We start from the raw sequence: 26739 nt of genomic DNA, 5'->3' as shown, positions 1-26739 counted from the left end.
AGCTGCACAAGTTCTTCAGTTAATCCATCTTGCAGCTATTGATTGTTAATAAAAAGCACAGTTGTTTAATCATTATTTAGGTTAGTGAATGGGTGCCGTCAGTCCAAACAGCTGATAAAAACATCACAATAATCCACACCTCTCCGGCCCATCAGTGAATGTCTTGGGAAGTGAAAAGCTCTGTGTTTGTAAGATTAAGATGATTTAGATCATAGTTTCCTTCTGTAATAAGAGTAATCCATTCATGATATTGTTTTCTCCCCTGATGAATAATGTCATTGTGGATGTATGGCATGAATATAACATTTAAATAATCTAATATTCAACATTTGGAATGACTGTTATCAGCTTGTAGATGTTGGACGGCTTCAAAAAACTCATTTTAAAACATTTCAGAACTCAAGCCAAGTCTCAAGCCCATTTTTCATAAAGAGAGAGGAACTGAAAAGAGCGGGAGCTTGGGGTTTTGTGGGCTGATTAAAGAATATAAACACGGCTCGCGCAGCTGTGACATTCCTCTGTCACGTGAGGGCCTCGCAGAGCCTCTTATACGTCTCCAACTTCAGCTTCTATCAGCGTCAAAAACCACTCAGCTGAGATCAGATGCCCTCACGTTTCAGACGAGGACAAACTCAAATTATGCAGGCGTTAAAAAATAACGGGACTGCGACCGAGTTTACGATTTACTGACGAGGCAGAAAGAATGTCATACAGAATATAAATTGTGAATTTAATGAGCATTTTATTAACCCTTTCTTACCTCAGCGCACCTCATCAAATCTCTGCTGACTCGTTCCTGGCTTTTATCGTATAGTGTTAAAAGCAAAGTGTGACTGTATATTATGTGCCTATTATACAGCATAAACAAAACTCATATAGATACTGCGGAACTAGTAATATTATACATTTTTTGAGAATTTGACTGTGTAAGGGGCTCTTCTGATGTTTCTGACAGAGCCCTCGGGTCGCAGGAGTCCTCTGTTACGCAACACTGCTGACTGAACCCTTACTGATGTTTCAGCATGTGCTCCAGGAGTCTGCACCAGTCTACCTCACTTCCTGTGCAAATGTTCAAATGCAAGGCAAGAATCAGCTTAAACATATCACAAAATGAGTTTAACTTTTCATTGAGTTTAATAGCTGCAAAATAAATAAATAAAATATATATATATTTGCTTTCAATATTAAATAAAAAATATGTATATAAATAAAAATATTTAAATAAATAAATAAATAAATAACAGAAATGCCCCAAAGGGAAATCGAACGAATATTTAATGAGCTAAATGTATTTATTCGGTTCTTTATTTCAATATTTGACCACTAAAATGAAGGAATTAATGGAAAGGTAAGCAATAAATAATTCAATAGATAATTTTATCTCATGAATTATTCATTCAGTTTTCCTTAAGGACATTTTTATTTATTTAATTATTATTCCGTTTATTTGTTCTTAGCGGTCCAATACTGTATCTCAATAATAACAATAATAATAATAATTTATTCATTAAACTTTTCATCACATTTATTTTAATCCGATTATTCTTTTCTTTTTATTTTTTTAAAGGTCAAATGTGGTCAGTTCAGGTGTCATGGTCAAATAGTCTCACTTAGCTTGGGGTAGAAGGAAATCTTTAAGTGGCAGTCTCTGTCCTTTCAAATGTTGCTTTTCGGTCCCTGCAGCTTCAGGACTGTCTGTACAAACACAGTTTATGGCACTATTAAAAGACCAAGAACACATACTTAAATAGACTGCAGTGAGAGAAAGATAAAGAGTGAGAAAATAACACAGTTAGCGCTAAAAGTAGCTCTACTGGCTTTGTGTATCATCTACCAAATTAAGACAGCAAATAAAGACTTGTTTAACTGTCTAATTTCCAAAACATGTCATATTTGATGTGACCATAGAATTAAGCGGTTAATTAGCGTTACAAGCTGCCCAGTCGGGTTTTATTGCAAATTAACCTTGATGAAACATTCAGAAACCTCTCATCTTGTCTGCATTTGCGTCAGTGGTCTAAAGTGAAAGGTTAATTGAAAGCAATGGGGTTTCTGAGAGCATCAATACAGTGAGTCTGAGGGGACCGGCTGACGTCTGCTGACTCACAGGGGTCCTGATGTCCTTCACTAGATATACTTGACAAACAGACCCCTGCTCATTAAAACCTGCGTAATATGGTACTATAATGTAGAACAACATATAGCTAGACTAGCTGCAATAAAAAGGGCAGATGACATGGAATAATTTTGCTGTCCAAAGAGAAAAATATCAGCGTTTATCTTATATTTTCATCTTTTGGTTTAAGCAATTAAAAAAAAAAAATGTATTACAGTGATTGGACTAGCTATTTATGAAATGTGAAACACAGAAATTAGTTTCCTGAGTGTCACGAGCATTTTGCTACTCAGGAACCTATCTATCTATAGGGTCTACATTAATTCCCTTAATGCATGAATTATAATTAAAAAGTTTACTTTACAAAGCATCAGAATAGCTTGATGCCTTGTCTTGCAGTGTAGCATGACAGAAATCTAAAACGCTTTTTGCAGCATTTTACTAGCTATATCACATCACAGCACTACTAAAATGAACTAGTGAAATGTTGATTAAACGTGGTGAAAACGTAAAAGGAATGGCAACATAGCATCTAAAATATGAACCAGAATTGCTGATGTTAAAGAGTTTAATGAATATGTCTTGTGTAAGCTATCTAAAAGCATAGGAGTTGAATCTATTGAACTGCACACAACGCTAGAATAGAGTCGACGACTGTTCGTTTTCCGGCCAGTAGGTGGCGTCCTCTGATCATCCCACTAATATTCCTCGGTAGTGTTCAAGTGTTGTTTCTAAATCTGATAGAACTATTACTGTACTTTCCTGATACGTCATCACGTGGCCACACTAGGAGGGTTGCGACGCCACCTTCTGGAGAAGATACAGAACACACATGTGGAGAAACACAACAGTGTGCTTTAGACTAGCCAGTGATGGGGAGATCTAAATGTGTAGCAGAAACTCAGTCCTGGAGCTGATATTATCCAGCAGAGTTCAGCTCCAACCCCAATCAAACACACCTGAACCAGCTGATCGAGTTAGCATACACTGCAGTTAACTAGGAAAAACAAATGGACAGCTCATCATCAGAGGATGACATTTAGCATGCTATATTTGTGATGAATGAATCTCTTGCTGCTAGCTGACCTTTATTTCTAAGTCTCAATGATTAAAGATGCTCACGCTTCCATCCTGAGAGTAACTTACCTGATAATTAAAAGAGCCAGTCCAAGCCTTAAAGGCCTTATTACACTTCAGCACTTGTCTTTAACAAGTCAATGACGTCAGAACAACAGTAAATGATGTCTATCTATCCACTGTTAGTTAAAGCACACACACACACAAGAACACTGTTAAAAAATAAATAAATAAAACACTGCACATTCGTCTATTGAAGAAATATGTTTTCTTTTAGTTTACAGAGAGCATTATATCAATTCTGCTCCTGTTGTAATATCACAAATTAAATTCATATTTATCAAATCTGAAAATAAAAGAAAGAGAAACTGCATGTGCAGTGGATTTAATTTGTGTCTTAATCGTCCTTGTGACCCATCAGTTTACTTATTTAAACAGATTCAGACTTTACACAGTGTAACTTCTTTTAATCGTACAACATACTGTACATCCACAACGTTTCTAAATCAGTTGCTGGTTCACTCAGATAACTGGATTTATATTTGGGGACCTCCATGCATCCAGACCACTAGTATGACATGAAAAAGAAAGAAACATCAGCCTGGCATTTTAATGCAGGATAGAACATTACCACAAGGTTATTTTACACATTCTCACAGAAGAAAAAAACAGAGAGTCTAACCTAACAGCATTGAGACCATTTTTGGTTGAAGCAAACCAATAGAACGTTGAATGGAATGTCAGTGAGTCTCATTTAGAATATCTATTGCTTCTTTAAACATTATTGCTCTGTTTTTGACTAAATAAACCTAAAACCTTAGTTATCCCTGAGTTAAGTTACGTCTATAAGAATCGTCTGTTTGTTTTAATCGCAACCTGTGAAATGCATAGTAAGTGACCTGAATGGTATAGAAAGCAATGTGTTTTTAATAAAATATAGTATTTAAAGATGTTGCATTTATAATGCAAGGCTGGTATTATGAGAAAACATATATATACTGTAAATACTTGGACAGGGGTTTCTGACCACGTTCACTACATTTGTGCTTCACTTTTTGCATTTCTAAGGCTCATTTTTGACACTTCCATGGAGTATATCTTTATGTATCATGTGAACTATAAGCAACAAATCTTAATATTCAGCTCAGGTCACATTTATGGTCAAATATAGTTCAAACTCCAGATTCGTGGTAGTGTTTTTAAAAAGACATTTAATTGTCAAAGCTTGCTCATATGTCTCTAAATATAGCCTCAAGAAACAAAAAGGTTTTCTTTTGTCAGTATTTTTGTCTTATTTTCCGGAAACAAATTCAGAAGCCAAATTGTTTGAGAACAGTTCTTAGAGAATATATCTCAAGAAATAAGTTACTTCAAGCTATATTCCCATTTAACAAGATGTATCATCTTAAAATAATATTATTATTGGTCATTCTATTACAAATGTATTTTGTTTACATATTTCGATCTATTTCAGGTGGGGGAAAAAAGGCAAAGTACTGATTAAATCTCACACATCTGGCACATTTTTTAAACTAGCAGCTTTCTATTGGCCAGTGGAGAATCCACATGACCCACCTGAACCAATGCAGGTTAACCTAGGAAGTCTTTCATCACAATACCAAATTCCTGAACACTTGGGTTTCTATTGAAACTTCTGAATTTCACTCGCTGAACGGCAGTAAACGAGATCACACTTTCAGAAAATGATTTCTTGCAATGCAGGTGGAAATCTTAATTCTTTGATTAGACAAAAATGTGTAATTTACTAGAACCACACTTTACATCCAAAATAGACTTAGATACAGAAAATATATTATCCTTTAGCAGGAGAAAATAGCATTCTGATTTAGTTTACGTAGGTTTAAAATCTGTAAGGTGATTATTGCTGAAGGTCCATATCCTCACTGCTCTCTCAGGATCATACAGAGAAAAAGACAAGCGAGGGCAGTGTTATTTGGCCCAGGTGTCACTCTCAGCTCTGTCTGTGACGGCTGCAGCTGCTGTGTTTTCATCTTTATCCTGACGGTTCTTCTTGTTATTGTTGTACGTGAACTGGATCTCATGCCTGTTATTCTGGATGGCTGTTCTCTCCTGAAGTCGGAGTTCATCCAGCTTCCTCCACAGTTCCTCTCGTTCCTGCTCTTTCTTCTTCTCTCTGAGGGCAGAAGAGATGGTAACCATGAACAGGTTTCAAACTAGAAGCAAAGGTGTGATCTTACCGTTGTCTGTCAGCTTTGTATGAGGCCGTCAGTTCATCAAACAGTTTGCTGTTCATCTCCATCAGTGTTTTTAATACATTGTACACCAGGGCCACGATCGTCCTGACACAAATACAAGACACGAGTTACTAACACTCTTGCATAGAATGCATTTCATTTCTTTAAAGTGCCCCTATTATGGATAATGAACGTTCATATATTTAGGTTTTGGGATGAGATGCATGCAAGGTCAAAAAACCCTTTCAGTGTCTTATAATATGCCTCTATTTTTACCTTACTTGCTCAACTACCCCCAAATGATTCATTTAACGATTCATTTTTTCAGTGATGCTAATCTGTGTTGATTGGTCTGATTAGTCTCTTTTTCATTTCATCATGCCTGTAGTGTCTGATAAAGCAGTGTTTGTGAGCGCAGTGCTGCTTTGTGTACAGTGTTAACGGGCAAACTGATATTTTTACCGCTTCAATATTGGCATCTAGTGGCAATAAAAAGAATATGCTAATGTTTCATGTTGACATCAACATGAAACAGCTCGGGATTCGTTTTAAAAGTGATTAAATGATTCAATGATTCAAAGTCGACTCTTTCTTTTGAGGGACATTTACTTTATAAACAGTGCACTTTCAGATTGAAAACTTTGCAGGATGTTTTTATTCACTTAGATCTATTACTCACTAAATGAAAGGTCATAAAAAAATTATAATAATAGAGGTACTTTATTATTAACTAGAAAAAGTGAATGAAACTGATGAAATGCACATTTTTAAAATTAATATATACATTTAAAAGAGCAACTGGTACATTTTATCAAAATATCTGATTTTGTGTTTGACAGATTTACAAATAAATAATGATTGCTTTAATAAATCATACACCGGATTCCAATTTGTGGCAATGTTCAAATGTCTCAATTAAAAGTTGAAAACATACTGGTTCCAGTGTTCTTTGGAGATCCGGTACAAGTTTCCAAACATGATGGGAAGGATTTCTGCATTATTCTCCTCGATTAGACTCAGAATGTATTCATTGTTCCAGAAGTACAGTGCTCTTTCTGCTACCTGCAAATATCAGAGAGATTCATATGAATCGCCACAGGAAACGTACGCTATCTTTCAAAAGTTTAACAGCTTAATGACTTTTATTCAGCAAAGAGACATTCAATTGGTCAAAAGTGACACTAAAGACATTTAGAATGTAACAAATAAATGCTGTTCTTTTGATTTTATTTATGAAAAGAAAAATCCTAAAGAAAAAAAAAATACTGAGCAGCACGACTGTTTCTATATTTATAATAATAAATGTTTCTTGATAACCGGATAAGCATATGAGAATGATTACTGAAGGATCGTGTGACACTGAAGACTGGAGGAATGATGCTGAAAATTCAGCTGTGCATTAAACTATTATTTAACATTAACATGTAAAAACACAAAACAATGTAATGTTTATTTTTAAATGTAATATTTTACAATAGCACTGTTTTTATAATATATATATATATATATATATATATATATATATATATATATATATATATAGATTATATATACATAAATAAATGCAGCCTTGGTGAACATAATACATTTCTAAAAAGTGAAGACTGTTGTTTCAGAATCATTGCTGCTAAAAATATGTAGCAGAAATAAAAAGTTCTTAATCTTCTATTAAAGCAATCATTGGCATTTGCAATTAATTATATCTTTATTTTTTATTTAGTCTATATTTTCCAATTATTTATTTTTGTTATTAAAACTTTTTTCCTCAATGCGGTCTTTCTTTCTTTCTTTCTTCATTCATTCATGTATTGGACAGACTAACTACACCGTACCTGAAAATGAGCGCTGGCTACACATTTAGAGATTTGCTTAAATAAAGGCTCCTGAATCTTCTTGAACTGCGTGGGTTCAATAACGTCCAGGATCTCTTCAATTTCCCCTAGAAACATGACCTGAGAGAGCAGAACACAGGAACACGTCACACTCCAGTCTGCTAACGAAGTGAAAAAACACAATAGCCGTTATACTGCCACTCGTTTTTGTAATAACTGGACCATAAGATATCAGACGGTTCACCTCTTTCTGACTGCACGTCTTGGGCCAAAATTTAAGAAGACCACGAACCACCTGAGAGCAAACAGAAAAGATCGGATGAATGGAGCAATTCTAATGAATTTAAGCTAGAAAATATTCATCACGGAATACAGGGAAAGGTATTTTTTTGTTGCTTGTTTATAATTTAGTGCAAAGCCACCATGGCTATATTCATGATGAGAAACAAGTGAAAAAAAGAAGAAAGAAGGAAAGAAAGAAATATGAACAAAAATAAAAAAATAAATTATCTTTGATAAAAAATGTTTAAAAATTCTGACCTTACTCCATTAAAAAACCTCAATTAAGAATCAACAAAAGTTGATGATGATAATTATATAAATACTAAAAGGTATGAGTACTTGACAGATAAATCATGTCAGAGCGATTGGATCAGATGGACGTCTCCTGTGCCATTTCCTCTGCTGTTTACCTACACTCTCTCTCCAAACCCAGAAATATGAGGCATCATTCCTCGTACCCTATCATTTCTAGCTCTGCTTCAACACCATGGCCCTGTGTGAAGCAGGCGGACAGCAGTGGTAATGAGCTCACGGTGAACTCTGGGCTTCCTCAGGATGAAGTCACACGACTGTGCAGCCAAACCCAGCAGCAGCCGTATTACCACACTGGCTGAAAAATACACAGATGGCCAGCGACAGCGGCTTGAAAACCCGGCGCTAAGCCAAACCTCCAGAAGCCCTCCGCATCTTCAGACTCTGATGTCTGAGTTATGTGCTTTTGGTTTATTCTAGAACTACTGATGACATTTCTTCAGATGCGGATGGGAGGACTGTGTGGTGTGTAGTGTGAGGCTGAGGAGAGCCGTACCACTTCAGTCAGGGCCGGGTCCTTCTCGATGAACTGAACCACACAGTACGCCAGCTGAAACACAACAAGGTCAAGGGTCAGTGTGAACAGTGCATACTACAGAAGAGATGGGTCGCGCAAACAATCAGCCTGACCATACTTTCATATCAGCATGCTTATCAAAAGGAAATCATGGAAATGGAAAGTTTACATATGTGTTTTTGTTAAATATAATTTTTGACAAAAGGCTTTTTATAAGAGAATATGGAGCTCATTCTTGGATGAAAAAGATGCCTCATTTTTATTGAGAGGCACACAATTAGCAAAAATATCAAATTTGGTGCAGTTGCTTATATGACCAAACAGAAGATTATTAGCCTCTAATATAAATCACGCATAACAGCCTGACATAAAATGCGTATTAATGTCTATATCTCCCAATAATATGTGACCCTGGACCACAAAACCAGTCAATGTTTTGGAATTGAGGATCGGACATTATGTAGCCGGGGTAAAACTATATGAAAATATGGAATTTGAGGGTGCAAAAATATCTAAATATTAAGAAAATCAATAAATGAAGTCCTTAGCAATGCAAATTACTAATGATAATACATTTTACAAAATATCTTCATGTAACATGATCTTTACCTAATATCCTAATGCTATATATAAATATAACATTTGGCCCCTTACAATGTATTGTTGGCTATTGCTACAAATATCCCCCAGTGACTTCTGACTGGTTTTGTGCTCCGGGGTCACATGTGTCTTAGTAAGATGATATTTAAATCTTTAAATTTTATGATCAAAGCTCTACAGTTTTGATTGTGGTGCAGTGCAATACAACGACGACTGAGAGATTTCCTCAAAAGCCTGATGGACCATATTTTATACATTAAAACATGATTACTTTTCTTTTTTTTTTTTTTATGATGTACAGATGCATCATCATACTGCAGTTCAGGAAGTGTAGAAGTCACTCGTACCTTTACTTTATGAAAAACCAGTAAAGATTTGACAGCAAAAAGACACATAAATCATGACCTGAAGTTGGAGAGAAGGCACTTGGGTTGGTTGTAGAAGATTGTGCACAACAGGTTTTTCAGTTTTGATCATGCTGATCATTTAGAGGTCATTTGCGTATCGAATGTGTGACAGTAGGCTTTCCAGGGTTACCTGAGCGTGGAACAGCGCCAGTCCTTTGGCAGTGTGCAGGGGAATGAGGATCTTGGTGAGGAACTGCTTGTGTTCAGCCTTCAGCGGCAGAGCAAAGCCATTGATGATACTGCGATTAGAAAGACAGCGACACAACCGATGGCATGAAGAGTGAAAGGTTTGACATTAGAGGACTGCAGCCAGCCGACACCAACCTTACAACCTTTACCCAGCATGCATCAAACGATCTCTGTGAACTGAACCTGAAGGGAAATGAAAGCAAGACTCACCTTCCCAGAATCTCAAGGAGTTCAGCAACTCCATTAAAGTGTTCAGTTTCATAGATGTATCTGGGAAAATTATGATATGAACGACTTACATTTCAAATAAAATATCAATGATGTATTATAAACATATGCATTGCAATTCATAAACTTTTTTTTTTTTTTTTACTTAATTGCACAATCTACAAAACAATACAATAGCATAGTATTCAAAAAATTAAAAAAACATTAAATTCAAAAATAAATATTTTTCAATTTTCTTTATTTCCTGCATTTGGAAAGCTTCGAGTAATCGACACTGTTTACCCTGAAGCATTTCACACACTTACACAGCTGTCATTATTGAAAATCTTATTTCATAATGCACAGACAATCTTTATCCAAATCATTTGCATGGTTTATACTAGCAGTTCACCAACTAATTAGCATTTCTATTTTGCATAAAGTCAATTAAAAATAAAATAGACGCACAATCTTTCAGAAATCATTCTAATATGCTGAAACATTTCTTATTATTATCAAAGTTTAAAACCGTTTTGCTGCTTAAGATTTTTGTGGAAGAGAAATTTGTTTCTAACATTATAAATGCTGTTACTGTCACTTTTGATGCATTTATTTGATCAAATATTGTGCATCCTTGCTGAATCAAAGTATTGATTTCTTTCAAAGAACCTTTGAATAGCAGTTTATATGTACGAGTCTAAAAATAAGTGTTTTCGTACCTCAGAAAAATGTTGTTGATCTGTTTCCGAACACAGGCACGCAAACCCAGAAACTTCCCGTAGATGCGGTGCAGAATCGTTTTTAAAAACTCTCTCTCACGAGGATCTTCACTGTCGAACAGTTGTAAGAGCTGAAACAAAAGCAAGGAATCATTACTTTGCCGCTCTCTCTCGTCTCGCTTGAAGATGCTAGTTCAGCGCGGTTTCTCTGTTCTAATATCTCTGAAAGTATTACTACACTACAGAAACATCTTTGAATAGTGTGACATTTTATTTGCAGTCAAGATGCTTGGGTTATTTGAAACCATTCTGAAATTTAATCATTATCTTGTTTTTTTAATTTTCAAAATATGAAAAAAGGTATCAATTTAGAATAAATGAAGCCAGTCTTTAATGCCATGCAGTTGGGACTCCTAATGGAAGGTTTTATGGGATGGTTTGATCTGGCAGCATCACATCAGACTGTGTTATGTAATGCTACCTTTAGCCTCCAGACAATGAATCCCTGCCATGAGTGATGTATTTGACTACAGCATTTATGCAACATGACATTAGTGAATGAGTCCAACCTCAATCACATTCATGAGGCCGTTAATGTTGTCTAAAACATTAGTAACCCTAAATCAAAATTCAAACAGGACTATTAATGCTCATCCTCCACATTTTATCACCAAAAAATAAAGCAATTTTGAATGGAAATTTAATTCATTCAAGCAGTTAAGTGGTCATCTATCATTAGGACCAAGTACATACATATATACACACATACATATATATATACACACACACACACACACAGACATATATAAATGAAAAACAAAAACAGAATCATAATACATTCTATATACAGTAGAGAGTATTTTTTAAATAAAAAACTTATGCAAGAATGCATTAAAAGAGATCAAAAGTTCAAAATAGACTTAAAAGAAAAACTAATAATAATAATGATGATATGAATGGTTTCTTCAGCAGGAAATCAGTATATTAAAATGATTTCTGAAAGATCATGTGACACTGAAGACTGGAGGAATAATGCTGAAAATTCAGCTGTCATTAAATGAATAAATTACATTATAAAATATATTAAACAAGAAAACAATTATTTTAATTTGTAATAATATTTCATAATATTGTAATGCACTTACAATTAAATAGATTCAGAATGTTTGAGCATAACTGACTCTCTTATAAAAAATAAAAAAAATCAAGTATCATCTTAGGAAATATCCTGTTTTTTTCAAAAATACAACAAAATGGGTAGTAAATGCAGGTGTAATTTCTGTACAAATGGAACAATTTGCTCCCAGTGACATGATGTAGCTCATCTCTACTAGTTCAGCTCTTTGTGTGTTGTGTCTGCTGTCTGTCATTATGTGCTCCATCCCAGCCTGCACTACAGCGCTGCCTCTTTCCTTCCTGTGGCGTAAACAACAGGGCGCTATTTAAAGCAGCCCAGGAAACGCTCACATCATGGAAAGTCTCCTTTACCAGCTTCCACACTGACTCTACATTCCAGAGCATTCAGCGCTCTCCGGGGGAACGACCGGGTCGATTCGGACAGCTGCTTTACACAGGAACACACACTGACCGAGGCAGATCCAAAAGAGGAAGAGACCAGGCCTGCCGAGCGTGCAATTACATTTTTACAAATATTTACCACTTCAGCTGAAAAAGTCAGGGAAGGGATATTAAATAGATTTACTTTTAAGTAATCTCCTACAAAAATGCATTTATCTTAATCTGTATTTTGTTTTACCATTTCTAAAAATCCTCAAAACAGGTTAAATTCATGTCAGGACTAAAAACAGAGTAAGATACGACTTGTTTTAAAGGGTTAGTTCAGCCAAATATTAAAATTATGTCATTAATAACTCACCCTCATGTCGTTCCAAACCCGTAAGACCTTAGTTTATCTTCACAGTTTAAGATATTTTAGATTTAGTCTGAGAGCTCTCAGTCCCTCCATTGAAGCTGTGTGTACGGTATACTGTCCATGTCCAGAAAGGTAAGAAAAATATAATCAAAAGTAGTCCATGTGACATCAGAGGGTCAGTTAGAATTTTTTGAAGCATCGAAAATACATTTTGGTCCAAAAATAGCAAAAACAACGACTTTATTCAGCATTGTCTTCTCTTCCGTGTCTGTTGTGAGAGAGTTCAAAACAAAGCAGTTTGTAAAATCTGGTTCAAGAACGAATCATTCGATGTAACCGGATCTTTTTGAACCAGTTCACCAAATCAAACTGAATCGTTTAAAACTGTTCGCATCTCCAATGCGCATTAATCCACAAATGACTTAAGCTGTTCACTTTTTTAATGTGGCTGACACTCCCTCAGAGTTAAAACAAACCAATATCCCGGAGTAATTCATGCACTCAAACAGTACACTGACTGAACTGCTGTGAAGATGAACACCGAGCCGAGCCAGATAACGAACAAAAGATTGACTCGTTCACAAGTCAAGAACCGGTTACATTGGTTTTCGGATCACCAGTAGTTCTTTCAGACAGTTCGATTCAATAAACCGGTTGAAGAAAACGGTTCACTGGTTCTTTTGCGCTCTACGTAATGGCATCATTAGCAATGATTGCCCTAAATTCAAGCCTTCGGTTTACCTACGCTCAAAACACTAGAACAGAATCAATCACCAAAAGAATCAGTTCAGTTCAGACGCTCTTTGTGTCGGTCTGCTTCACGCTGAATCACACATGCGCTCCTCGGTTCTCGAATCGGACGCGTCTGACAGAAACGGTTCTTGACTCGAGAAAAGTTTGAACTCAGAGGGAGTGTCAGCCACATTAAAAAGTTAACAGGTTAAGTCATTTGTGTATTAATGCATATTAAAGATGTGAACCATTTAAAACGATTCAGTTCGATTTGGTGAACGGGTTCAAGAAGATCCGGTTACATCGAGTGTTTCATTCGCGAACCAGATATCACAAACTGCTTTGTTTTGAACTCTCTCACAACAGACACGGAAGAGAAGACAATGCTGAATAAAGTCGTAGTTTTTGTTATTTTTGGACCAAAATGTATTTTCGATGCTTCAAAAAATTCTAACTGACCCTCTGATGTCACATGGACTACTTTGATGATGTTTTTCTTACCTTTCTGGTAGGGGTCGTTATGCGCATCTCGTCAGTAAAGCCGGTTCTCTAATCAGCGGTTAATTCCATCAGGTGCGTGATTTCACACAGAGCAGCTGTTACTACACAGAGCCGTTGTTAACTGAGAAGATGCGCAAATCCACTTCATTTTCAGCGTTTATTGACACATCTTCTCAGTTAACAACGGCTCTGTGTAGTAACAGCTGCTCAATGTGAAATCACACTATATATAACAACAACAAGCAATGAGTATAATTTTATGAAAAATAACAATAAATAAATGTATTGTATTCACATAATTGCAAGTGATTCGTTAATAGTTCATATACCTGTAGCACAAACTTCTGGTCAATGTAGCGTTTGGCGGTGCTTGGCTGGAAGTCTGGATTTTCTAGGAATCGAAGGAAAAACTCATACACCAACTGAAAAGACAAAATAATATTGATTTTTTTCTCTAATGCTTCAAGCATTTAGAAACCGATATTACATACAGCTTTTATGAACAAACAAAAAATGTATTTACATGTCAACAATTATACTGACTTTAACCTTAACAAAATGGCACTTTAGACAGTTTAATTAATTCACAAAATATACTGTGCGTGTATTTCATTAAATATAATAGTACATAATAAAATGTGCGGGCAGCAGGCTACATCTGACCTGCATGTGTGGCCAGGAGGCTTCTAGAGTGGGTTCATCTTCCTCTGGGTCAAAGTCAGGGTTATCACTGGGTGGAAGCGTTCGGAAAATGTTTGTGCTAACCTGAAAACAGAAATGATTGGGGGTTTACTTTCACAATGAAGACATTTTTATTTTTGCTAATATCAAGCACATGAATTTAAGGCTGGTGGACATGCCATGAATGCTGACCATTGTGGTGATCTCGGGGTAGACAGGCTCCAGCAGAACTCCTCTGTTAGTGGACACATGATCCACCAGTTCACCGAGAGCGGCCCGTTTGGTCTCTTTGCTCTTCAGGTCAGTCACCGTGTCGTAGAAGTCGAACATTACACAGCACTGCTGTAGTTTCTGCATGAACAGCTCATGCTGCTCTGTGGAAGATGCATCTGAAACAAAGAAATAAAAATAATAATAAAAATCATTTATTTATTCTCCTGTATTGTGAATTCACTTTTTCAACATTTCTATAAACAAATAATAAGACATTTAGGCTTGACAGTTTCACTCAAACAAAACAAGACAGAACAGAAACAAAAACAAAACAATACAAACAAAAAAGAAAAACAAAATGCAAACTAAAGCAAAACAAAAACATGACAAAGAAAAAAACAAACAATGCAAAGCAATAAAAAAAAAAGCAAAACAAAACAACGAAACCTTAAAATAGATATGAATTTACACATTAGGCTACTACATGATCAAATGTAGACATTTCCTTCTAATTTGCATTTTTCCTTTAACTTTAATAAAGACTGATGTTAACGCTGGAACATGATTTTTTTTGTTCTTCTACTGCACCATATATAGCTGATTTATTACAGTTAAAAGGATACCGGATAAATAGTGTTGCTATAGAGCAATCACACTTTTGCAGTAGGAGACATCTGCATCTTATTTCACCAAAACTAATATCTTTGGTACCTAGTCTAGACCAGTTATGCTCAAGTGTATATGCATGCACTGAGTTAGCCATACACTCAAGTGGACAGGACTGTTGTAATATACACTTGGGAGTGTGTCTAATTTCAGTAACCGGGATGAACACATCTGGAGTAAGAAGGGAGAACATTTCACAGCACAAAATGCTTTTCCACCAGTAGGTGTTTTTGCATAATTTTTTTCTTTTTTACTCTATTAACTATATAAATGCACCCTCTTTTTAACATTTAATCAAAATTTGACAATCTTTCTCTTCAGCTGATGTCAGTCTGATGGCACAAGCAGTAACTTTTCACATTGTTCATTGTACTTCGTCTGGTCTGATCACACAGAAGAGCTACTGTACTTCAAAAAGGTGTCAGAACACACAGTTTACTGCGTATGGAGCCGTGTAGACCGGTCAGAGAGCCCATGATGACCCCTGTCCTCCACTGAAAGTACAATGGGCACATGAGCATCAGAACTGGACCATGCAAGCAATGGAAGGAGGTCACCTGGTCTTTTAGATCAGGTATGTGATGTGGCTGGCTGGCTGTGTGTTTGTTGTTTACCTTGTCAAAAAGATACCAAGTTTGTTACAAATAGGTACTGCTGTTCAGCGGATTGTTAAACAGCTTTGATTGGCCCTTGTGTTCACGCGCTCAACAGATTTGTCTGTGATTGGCTACAGTGATCATCGCTTCAGTGCTAGGTTACAAACTCAATTCGAAACAGAAACACAGGGGTCTAATTTCACACTGGCTGTGGAATCTTTACAGTCCGTACACTTTACTGTAAAATAGACGACAATATAATAAACACAGGGAAGTATCTCCACCCACTTACTCATATCATTAAAGACACTGTACACTAATAATAAATCAACAGTACTCTACAAATACCAGAAGGATTGTACTGACATTTAGTTAACCTGAACTTTGGCCATTAATGGCATACACAATCTATAAACCCTGACATTTTGGGACTTTGATCAGAATATTAGCCTCAGTTATTTCCAGAAGAATTTTTTCACATTGTAGAAGAAATTTAGAACATAGAGGAGGTTTCAGTAAAGATGCATCGAAGTAACCAAAAAGTGACAGTAAAGACTTTGACATTACAAAAAATTTAAATAATGTTAAATAATTTTGTTTGAATTGATCAAAGAATTCAGAAAAAAAAAAAAAAAAAAAAAAACTTATCACTGTTTCCAAAAAAATTTTAAGCAACACAAATGTTTTCAACAAACACTGATAATAAAACTAAATGTTAGAATGATTTGACTCTGAAGAATGGAGTAAAGGCTGCTGAAATTCAGCTTTGCATGACAGGAGGAAATTGTATTTTGAAATATATAAAAACAGATTTCAGAATATTACTTTTTTTTTTTTTTTTACTGTATTTTTGATCTAATAAATAATGCATTGGTGAGCATAATAGACCTTTAAATCTTGTAGACCACACTGAATGAATTGCACCGCAGTAATACAATGGTATTCAAGTACAATTTAAATTAATTTCTGTTAAATATCAAATATTGAGCTATGGTACTGATACAGTATTTTTTAAAGTTAATCCAATGGAGATCAAATTCAGGGCAGCCCTGTAATACACACTGCGCAACAGTGTAAGCTAGAAAAAGTCCTTTTCTTAATATCATCTAAAGGATTTTTCTTTCCATTATTAAGTTCTTACAGCTGCTGTCTGTCTGTTCCAGGCCGCTTTAACTTCAATTCATGATGTTTTTCCACTCCGAGAGGATATAACAGCAAGAGAACAGTAGTGTAAGAGCTGGAGGGGTGCAAACACAACCCCTCCGCTGCTCTATTAATACACCTTATGTAACCCATCTGTGTCTTTCCAGGACAACTGCTTAGAGTCTCTGCATTCAACACAAAACTGAGCCAAGTGACCGTAAAAAATGAGCCGACATCAGAAACATGTTCATTGATTGCCTCACTTTTATTTGTCCTCATGCACACAAGAGCACCAAAGGATGAGGTTCCCATCAACACCCCAGGCCTGTGGTTGCCATGGCTACATGGCCCATCCCTGGAGAGTCATAATAATGTCAGTATGACACAACTGTAAAATGCATTTCCCAGATATACTGAACACAAGGAACAAGTAAATGAGTTCTGAGTTCTGAATATATATATAGCCCATAATTTATGGCCATTTTGTCTTTATGGAAGAGCAAAGTGCAGAATAACAGGAGAGGACTAAGGGAAAGAGAAAGAAAAGGAAAACTTTGATATGGTGAAATTAAAATGTAGTGACAGTTCCTGAGTGACCACACTGTACTGTAAAAAAAAAAAAAATTATATATAGATATAGGAACAATATATATAATGATTTTAGGAATAAATTATGGGCAGGGTTAGGTTTAGGGGTATGGATTGGGTTAAGTCTATATTTTTGGACAATAACGATGATCCAGGAAAATGTCTTGGCTAAATCACGGTGACCCTGTGCGTACACAGAAGAGACGCGCATCTCAAAGAACTTGAACACCAAAATTTTCCTCTTCTTGCTCTTGTACTGACAAACACACAAAATGTGGTCAAAATACCCATCTAGGAAAGTATCCTTGAAAAACCTGTTGGTTATGTCTTAAGTGAAGGTAAACGGTGGACAAAGAAATCGGATGTGTATCATTATAATGGATGCATTGTCTCTTAAAGTGACCACGCCTAATATACTGGCTGCTGTAATGTTAATCCAAGAAAACTAAAGTAAGAAAATCACTCACTGATCTTTAACAAATTACTATGTAGTTTTAACAAGAATTAATCCACAGTGAAACCAATTATTATTCAGACCCCAGACATAATTTTACATTTTTACTAGTGGGTGCAGGATACTGTAGTTCAGTTACATGTGCATCTCAATAAATTAGAATGTTGTGGAAAAAGTTCATTTATTTCACTAATTCAACTCAAATTCTGAAACTCATGTATAAAATTAAATGCACACAGACTGCAGTAGTTTAAGTCTTTGTTTCTTTTAATCGTGACGATTTTGGCTCAAACTTACAAAAACCCACCAATTCACAATCTCAACAAATTAAAATATGGTGAGATGTCTATCAGCTAATCGACTCAAAACACCAGCAAAGGTTTCCTGAGCCTTCAAAATAGTCTCTCAGTTTGGTTCACTATGCTACACAATCATGGGGAAGACTGCTGATCTGACAGTTGTCCAGAAGACAATCACCGACACCCTTCACAAGAAGGGTAAGCCACAAGCATTCATTGCAAAAGAAGCTGGCTGTTCACAGATTGCTGTATCCAAGCATGTTAACAGAAAGTTGAGTGGAAGGAAAAAGATGCACAACCAACCGAGAGAACCGCAGCGTTATGAGGATTGTCAAGCAAAATCCATTCAAAAATTTGAGCGAACTTCACAAGTAATGGACTGAGGGTCAAGGCATCAAGAGCAACTGCACACAACCAAATCACCAACCCTTCCTTTAAAAATTATCATTTACCCTTTGTGTTAGAATTTTGTACAAATACTTCATACCAAAATGTGTTGTTGTTTATTCATATAGAGAAATATTACGTGTTTTACATAGGATTTCTATTGCCTAAAATAATCAGGCTTCTGCTCTCTATCTCTCACAGTTCTTGGATGTCAAACACTGATCAGTCTGCGCAGCGCTGCTTCAAGAAGTCGAAAGCAAGTATGCAAACAAGAAAACAAAGCCTAAACCTGGATATTTTAGGAATGACAGAAATCCTGGCCAGGACATGTCTGGGGAAAAAAATGGTATGTATGGTCACCCTACATATTGCTCGTGACTGGAGGTTTTGGGAACCAGTTCAACCATTATTGTGAGAACTTTGTGCCCTTTGCATGACAATTTAAATATGCATGTTGTTTGTGTTAGATAGGGGTCACCAAACTCTGTCCTGGAGGGGCCGGTGTCCTGCGGAGTTTAGTTCCAAAACCCCTGCATGGAAGTATACCTTGATTACCTGGTTCAGGTTTGTTTAATTTGGGTTGGAGCTAAACGGTGCACCAACTGGACACCCCTGGATAGAGCCATGGAGGACGGCATTTCTCAATAATATCTTGGTTCTTTGACATGTACTGTATGGACAAGAAATACAATGGAAGTCAATGGGAACCAAAACTGTTTGACAAGCAACATTCTTTAAAAGAAAGAAATTCGTAAGTGCGCGTGAAGGATATAATTTTAATTTTGGGGGGTGAGATACCCCTTTAAGTATACAGTCTTATAACTTTGTCTTTTCATCAGATTTGTTTTTTTCCTTCAGACGTTTATATTATTGCCATTTTTTGGTTCATGACTTCTAACACTTTAACGAAGACATTTTTAAAATGCCTGCGGGAAAGATACTTCCAGAACCAAGGCCACTGGAAAAGTGACAGAATAACAGAATTGACAACCACGTGACTTCCAAAGGCACAAAAAAAAAAAAAAAAAAAAACGAGGAATGGAGGACTGGAACTTTGGGAAACCACAGGTTGGACCATACAATAAAGATGCTTCCCTTGATAAAGCGCTGAGACACAGTTTTGACTCAATCACCCAAGCGCGCGCACACAGGACGAGCTCTCCTGCAGTTAGGGCCTGCTGTAAATACTTCACTTGTGGCCCATCGGTGATGCGAATATATAACTTCGGCGCCTGATTACACTCATATAACACCTGAGGCATCATTTATAAGAGTACATTTGTTTTATTTATTAGTTTATAGCGTTGTGGGAACTCAGGCGCCCGTGCAACCCCAATGCTGTCTAGGTAGGTAGCGCACTAGTGTTGAGACGCAGCCTGCGAGTCTATTTCCAGCGCTTGATCTTGATCCTCTTACCTTTGAGCTGCGGGAGCGCGGAGATCTCCGGAGCCGAGGGCCTGCTGCTGTTCACCGCGAACTGAGACGAGCCCTGACCAACCCTCTGCCTCTGAGCCTTCCTCACAGACTTCCGCGTGAATCCATCCACTTTCTCGCACGCAGATATCGCCGACATTTCCAAGGCAGCTCGATGACTTGAATGTGCCCTGTATGTTTTCTAATCTGACTGACGTCCCATTGACTGTGTATATTAAACTCTAATGACACGCACTGTAAAGCCCACTTATGAAGGCTGCATGTTCTCCAACAGTCCACACGTATCCTGCGATGAGAATATGGGGGCGAGTGACTGTAAAAACGTAGTTAATAGTAGCTTTGTATCATGCTGTAATGTTCAAACAAGCGCGCCTCATTAAACCTGTTACTCCACAAAACACAGTTCAAACTCAGCCGAGATACAGGCAAAGCAGCGAGTCACAGTGTTAAAGTCGCTTGGAACAGGTTCCATGTATTGACGACGCGAGGAAAGAGTTTAACGTGAATCCGCGCGGGCGCAAAATTCCTCGCATCCGTTGAACTTCATTCAGCCGCTGTTGCGCCTCACTGGGGGTCTAAAAATAAAACCCGGTGGCGCGCCTGAGTGACAGAACATTCATCCAATGAGCGCTCGCGCAGACAGTAAGCTCCGCCCCTTGACCAATCAGATTCTCGTTTTAATTGTATTGGGAAATATACAAAGCCAGAGGTTCGGTATCCTTGAACTCAAATGAACACAGGCAACAAATGTTCACAGACACTGATCCACTCAAATAAATAAATATACAAAGAAAACGTGCACGTGTAAGAAATAAATATTAACGAGAATTCACGAATTAACAGCGCTCTTGAACACAGTTTGCGAACGTGTAGCAGAAACGAGTCAGAAACGGGTCATACCAAAATTGCGACATAAAACCAATTGCTCAATGTTCACTCCATGCATCGTTTTCCCCATGCAAGTGACTGACTTGGGCTGTCATTTTACAAAACTTTCTCATCAGTTTTCATTTCTAGGTTAGGTTAACAAACAATTCAAAACCCAGAATTGCATATTTTGATTCAAAACTGGTTGTAGTAAAAACTGAACAACTCCAATCCAAAAGCAAAATAGTTTAACCAACCCTGCTAATCACCTGAGGTAAAAAACACAAGCAAGACGAGAACAAGCAGGATGGAAACATGGAAGCTGGAGTGGAAGATCAGGTCGAGTTACATTCCAGACAAACCTGCAAACTTTTAAGAAATAGCCCATGGCATGGAGTCTGTAAAAAGTGTTTAAATCATTTCAAAACTCACTGCATTATATATATTCAGTAACTAAAAAGCACTGAGCTAATTAAAAATGGATTTGTTATGTAAAGTGCTGCTTTACAATCAATACAGAACTGAGAGTGCGACCGTGGTTCACGGCCAGACAAGCTCAAAGGGCATCACAGACTCGGAAAGTCCAAAAAATGCCCAACACAATGCATATTAAATTCACCTAGAATTTGACATATATGCAACGGTTTTAAATGCACGTCGTATCATGTACGAAGCTCGAAACTATTTTCAGTGCACCACAGATGGACGTGGAAGCTTCAGAAACATGTCGAGTTTACTTGCGGTGTCAAATGACTTCATCTGGTTTTGTAATGTTTACCAAAATGATTAGCAATTTGACTCATTTTGAAACTTGTACATATTAAAAAAAAAAACAATTCGATAAAATATATATACACACACATCACATTCATAAATACATAAGCTTGGTCTGCAAAAAAAAACACCAGACCTGAACTCAAACCATAGAGGAGTCGTTTGACTGACACTAATCTCTCGACACACAAACATCAGTCTTGGGGTCTTTTCACAAAGTAGCTGGAGATTTTCTTCATGTGTCTGGAGGGTGATGCTTTCTTGGTTGGCGGTGGAGAGACAACTCTCATGGGACACGGTGAGACTGCTGCCTAAAAAGACAAAAATAAATAAATGGCAACAAAAAATTAGTTACACATTTGGCGAACACTTCAGAATTATTAAATTAATGATAATTAAAGAAAAATGGTGTAATAGACATAAAAAAAACCCAGCAACATTGAAATACTACAATCATCATGCATCTACTCACTGAAGAGCTGTGTGTTCTTGCGTCGTGCCGTTTGCTGCAGCCGTTGGGGCTTCTTGGCTGAGCTGATCCTTTAAACCTCTGGCTGATCACAGAAAGCCAATCAGAGTTCCTCGGAGAGCGGTTCTCTTTGCCCGTGCCAGCTTGACAATCTGAGCTGAGCCGAGTCTCTGTTTGCAAACAGAATGGCTCCGCTTTCTCCTCTGGACATTTCCGTGTGCTCCCCGAACTCCTGCTTCTCTTTACATTGGGATAAAGTTCAGACACCCCGTCACTCTCCTCTCCCAAACCAGATCTCTCACCCGTTTCCAGTCGTCGCTTCGCTCGACGTTCAGAGGAGGGGCTCTGGAGGACGGGTGTGAGCACCTTACACAGAGGAGGTGTACCGCGGCGAGTGGGGGAACTACTGCGGCTGATCCACTGCTGGATGGACGAGGGACGTTTGAGGCTGCTGACTTCGGCCGAAGGTGCAGATGTGTTTGATGGCAGGGGTAAATCAGCACCCATAGGGGCGCAAGCAGCAGGCTGGGGCGAAGCCAGAGAGACGGCCCTCTCGGAGCCAGGACTTTTGGCTGGAGTGACTTCAACAGGGCTGTAAGGGTCTAAGAAGACAAATAGTGGTCAAAATAATAAATGAATGATTTGGTTTGGAATTGTGAATTTATAAAAACAATACACTGTCCGTCAAAAGTCTTGAATAATTAAGATCATGTAATATTGTTGAAGCAAGTTCTGTATATTCACAACGGCTGCATTTGATCAAAAATACAGAACAGCAGTAATACTGTGAAATATTAAAAAAAAAATAATAATAATAATTCCTGTGATGCAAAATTGAATATTCAGTATCACTACTCACTCTAATATGCTGATTTGGTAAACAAGAAACTTATTTAGAAAATATTTAGAAAATAGTTTTTGCTGATTAATCTTTTCATGGAAAATGTGATAAACTACCATTTATATTTTGTGTTAAGAAAGGTTTTAAGAAATTAATTTACAAATTGCATCACAGTGTGGTGGGGGAAAGGTAACATTCCCGTCACACGCTTGAGGTTTTCGGCCAATCACAACGCACCGGGAAGCCTGCCAATCAGAGCACACCTCGCTTTTCGACGTGTTTCAGAAGGCGGGGCATAGAGGAGTAACAATAATTTAAAGTATGTGAAAAATAATGTGTTTTTTCTAAGCTTAAACCACAAACACATTTCATTACACCAAATACACAAAATAGTGTTCTTTTTAGCATCATATGACCTCTAAGCAGCAAAATCTCTTCTCAACATACCAGAACCAGTAGCTCTGAATCTAAATAAAGTTTAATACACCAAAAAAAAAAGGGATGTCTACCAGGTGTCCTAGTCGGTGACTGGATTTTCCGAAGTGTCCAGCCGACCACGTTCAGATCTCGGTTCAATGAATCTTCTCCATCTGGTCTGCGGTTCAGTCGCCAGATCCTGACAGTGTTGTCATCAGAGCAGGAAGCGATCTGCAAAGAGAGTGATTGATTGGACAATATCCAACTATAAAGATTTGTTTTTCTTTATTGCATTTGAAAAGTACCAACCTTAGTGAAATCTGTGGGGCACCAGGCCACTGATGTGACTTCCTGACTATGGCCTTGAAGCATCATGGGAGCTTGTTTTGGCTCGGTAATCTGGCACAAAAGCAAAGAATGCAGATCGTGACCACAGATGTTCTCAGACAGGTTATATCTCTAGCTTTCTAGGATAGTCTTACCTTCCATATGTAAGCATGATGATCACTCGAACCACTGGCCAGGAACTGGTCATCCGGGCTGACACTGGACTTCACATAAAACGAGGAGTTACTGTGACCGCTGAAAACAGCAACTGTGAGAAAAAAGAAAAAAAGTTCACCTTTTTCACACGCCTGACAAAAACGGGAAAGGTAAACTAAAGAAAAAAATTGAAAAAAAAATGCATTTAAATACCACTTTGGAATAATTCTCAGATCATATTATACATACCATTAATGCATTAATTCACAAATAAAAATAAACGTTTATAATTTACCTGGAGTTGTTTTCAAACTGCTGATGTTGAACATGTAGATATTGTCATCAGTGCAGTTGGAGAACAGTCTGGAGCCAGTGGAGTCCAGTGACAGACCAGAATAACCTACATCAAGAGAGAGAAACATCAGTGGATATTAACACTCATTACTAATGCACATCACTGTAGGTCTAAGGACAGGCTGTGCGTCAGATGTGCACCTAGTCTGCGTGTGCAGGAGCCTGGGTAAGGATAGGCCTGCAGAGGGAGGGGGCTGGGCTGGTGTGCAGTGTAGTTCTTCCGCAAATCCCACATTTTAATGATCCTATGAGGAGTTATGGGAAAATGTGCTCTCAGAACATCAGGTTGAAAAGCATGACTGAGTGTGGTAATAACATTATTTAGAAACAATATTTATAAAAAGCTATCCGTACATCAGTCCATGATCCACTCACCCATCGACTGCTCCTGAAGAGACGAGTTTGCTCTCGTCGCAGAACAAAACCACCGTCACACCCTGCTGCGAGTCCTGAAAAGGGAATGATCTCTGAATCAGTAAAAAAGACCTTCCATAGTTTCTATAGTTTAATAAAAAAGCTAAATCAAGGAGCATTCGTATAACATATCAAGGCTGTACCACACTGCAATATATATTTTTAAATGAATGTTTCCTCACCACAGGGGGCGCCATCCCACGCCTCTTCTTTATTTGAGGAGTGTATTTTTCAAGTTTCATATGGGCACCCGTGATCTGTTTGACTTGCCTGTAGAAACCATCTGTGATGGATGGAAACATTATTTGCTTTAGTAATCATTTTAATGGCCATAAGTTTGAGTTTAGGTGGTAAGAATAATAAAGTACCTTTTTTACTGCATCTTGAATCCCAAATCATTATGTTCCCATCTCTGCCTCCAGTGCTAAAAACAGCTGCATCGACAGAGCAAACGGTTTAAAAACAGGCCACCGATTCATTTTATTTAATAAAAAACACTGTGCAAATACTGTTTTTACATCTTTTCACATTTTAATTTAGGTTTTAGCAATTTTATGTGCTTTTGTCATTATTTATCCTCATTTATCTTTATTTCAACTTAGTAATTTTAGTACTTATTTCAGTTTTGAATATTTGAATCTTGCGAGGGGTTTCACGCGTTTCCGTCTAATATTTAGATTTCATTTCAATTCATTTCAACTTTATATTAACTTATCAATCCAATTATATTTACGTAGCATCTTATTACAATACAGCCTTAACTCCATAGTCATGCAAATATTTATTTTGTAGTTTCATTCATAATTTCTGTGAATATATGTCTTCATTGTTGGCAGTCAGATCAAATATTGCTTCAAGAAAGAAGTTTTTTTTTATCATGTTAATGTGTCACACGGGAAAATGGAAGGATAAATTGAGTGCATCACATTATCAGAGCATCAGTATAACAACAGTAAGTCACTCACACTTTCATGCACAACATATACAGTATATACACTGCGCATTAAGAGTAGTAACAGCGTATGCTATTTTGACAACAGTGGTTGTGTAAGACTTGTGATCAGTAGAACCTTACCTTTTTCTTGCTTGGAAAAAGCCACAGATTTAAGACTGCACTGATGTCCTTTAAATGTTCCCAGCAGGTCACCAGTAACAACATCCCACAGACGGGCCGTTTGGTCACCGGACGCTGTCACCTGTAAATTAATATTTAAATTGTAAAAATATACAGCATAGGGCTCCTGGGGGCCTGCTATAAGAATGTTGCAAAACTCACCAAGCTGTTTGCACCAGGAACCCAGGCAATATCAAAAACTGCATTATCGTGCGCCTGCCACTCTGCAAGACAAAAGTTGAAAAATACATGAATCAATTTCACAGAAATAAGACCACCTTGAATCCAGGTAAACATAAACCAACCTTTCAGGACAGAACTCTGCTTTTCTCCAGTATTGAAGATGGTCACAAACCCTTCTTCATTTGCAACAGCAAGGCTGTTCTGTTGGCCAGGAGCTGAACAACAAATAAACACCCCTCACTAAGTAGGTTTTACGCGCTCGTGGGGGTCTATGTTACATTTGAACTCATTGTGAATATATAATTAAATGCGTACCGGAGGAAAATGTGCATCCAAAGGGCGGCACAGCAGCAGCTGAGGCTCCGTATGAGATGTGTTCATCGTGTCGTGCGCACTGGTACCCGTCCAGCAGAGAGGACAGCGGATAGTGGCGACGCTGACCTGATTATTAAAGGACTCCGCGTGAAAAGAAAAGTCCAATAACAAAGATTTCTATTAGCATATTCCATTACACTCACCATTGCGTCTTCTTTTTACATCTCCCCGATCAACAACATGGTGAAACAGAGTCATAGCTCCTGTTGGATAGAGCTTTCAGTCAGAAGTAGCCAGGCAGTTTCCCGCGAACTATGAAAAAGCGGCGAAGACAAATTCCGCGCGAGACCGACGTTCGCAGTTCTGATTGGTCAATACGTCAAGAACACCGGAAGTGTTGAGCCGCGGAGAGTGGAATAGCTGTGGAAAATATGCAGGCAGCATGACACTAGAGGCACTATGTGGCC

The 26739-nt window shown here is 37.5% G+C and overlaps 2 protein-coding genes across 3 annotated transcripts; both read right to left on the bottom strand.

Moving 5' to 3' along the window:
* Positions 1–3442: 3442 nt before the first annotated feature.
* On the bottom strand, positions 3443–21009 carry LOC127938421 (serine/threonine-protein phosphatase 2A 56 kDa regulatory subunit alpha isoform-like). The gene is made up of 13 exons (XM_052535016.1): positions 20024–21009; positions 14454–14650; positions 14244–14345; positions 13910–14002; positions 10475–10605; positions 9759–9818; positions 9490–9598; positions 8332–8385; positions 7486–7536; positions 7242–7361; positions 6344–6471; positions 5413–5514; positions 3443–5348 (listed from the first exon to the last, which is right to left on the bottom strand). The coding sequence occupies exons 1-13, from the start codon at positions 20178–20180 to the stop codon at positions 5144–5146; spliced, it is 1509 nt and encodes a 502-aa protein (XP_052390976.1). The 5' UTR covers positions 20181–21009; the 3' UTR covers positions 3443–5143.
* Positions 21010–21159: 150 nt separating this feature from the next.
* On the bottom strand, positions 21160–26637 carry LOC127938416 (denticleless protein homolog). Of its 2 annotated transcripts, XM_052535011.1 has the most exons (15): positions 26476–26632; positions 26273–26398; positions 26080–26172; positions 25937–25998; positions 25736–25856; positions 25029–25094; positions 24843–24943; positions 24622–24695; positions 24388–24491; positions 24188–24292; positions 23892–24004; positions 23719–23808; positions 23502–23640; positions 22155–22753; positions 21160–21993 (listed from the first exon to the last, which is right to left on the bottom strand). In XM_052535011.1, the coding sequence occupies exons 1-15, from the start codon at positions 26528–26530 to the stop codon at positions 21877–21879; spliced, it is 1965 nt and encodes a 654-aa protein (XP_052390971.1). In that variant the 5' UTR covers positions 26531–26632; the 3' UTR covers positions 21160–21876. The 2 variants fall into 2 exon arrangements, with proteins under 2 accessions (XP_052390971.1, XP_052390972.1); XM_052535012.1 differs by lacking the exon at positions 21160–21993 and having other exon boundaries at positions 22252–22743; positions 26476–26637.
* Positions 26638–26739: the final 102 nt, after the last annotated feature.

Source organism: Carassius gibelio, chromosome A20 (assembly GCF_023724105.1).
Source record: "Carassius gibelio isolate Cgi1373 ecotype wild population from Czech Republic chromosome A20, carGib1.2-hapl.c, whole genome shotgun sequence".
Lineage (NCBI taxonomy): Eukaryota > Metazoa > Chordata > Actinopteri > Cypriniformes > Cyprinidae > Carassius > Carassius gibelio.
The sequence above is the reverse complement of the archived record's forward strand: the minus strand, read 5'-3'. Positions and strand labels throughout refer to the sequence as shown.

Excerpts from the sequence above, each read along its gene's own strand:
- LOC127938421 (XM_052535016.1), bottom strand. The coding sequence starts at position 20,180 with ATGTCGGCGATATCTGCGTGCGAGAAAGTGGATGGATTCACGCGGAAG. Across the intron at positions 8,386-9,489 it reads TGGCGCTGTTCCACGCTCAG|CTGGCGTACTGTGTGGTTCA; the intron begins GTAACCCTGGAA and ends GTTGTGTTTCAG. Across the intron at positions 7,537-8,331 it reads ACCCGGCCCTGACTGAAGTG|GTGGTTCGTGGTCTTCTTAA; the intron begins GTACGGCTCTCC and ends GTTTGCTCTCAG.
- LOC127938416 (XM_052535011.1), bottom strand. The coding sequence starts at position 26,530 with ATGACTCTGTTTCACCATGTTGTTGATCGGGGAGATGTAAAAAGAAGA. Across the intron at positions 24,492-24,621 it reads TCTTCAGGAGCAGTCGATGG|GATCATTAAAATGTGGGATT; the intron begins GTGAGTGGATCA and ends AACTCCTCATAG. Across the intron at positions 23,641-23,718 it reads GCCCCACAGATTTCACTAAG|ATCGCTTCCTGCTCTGATGA; the intron begins GTTGGTACTTTT and ends CTCTCTTTGCAG.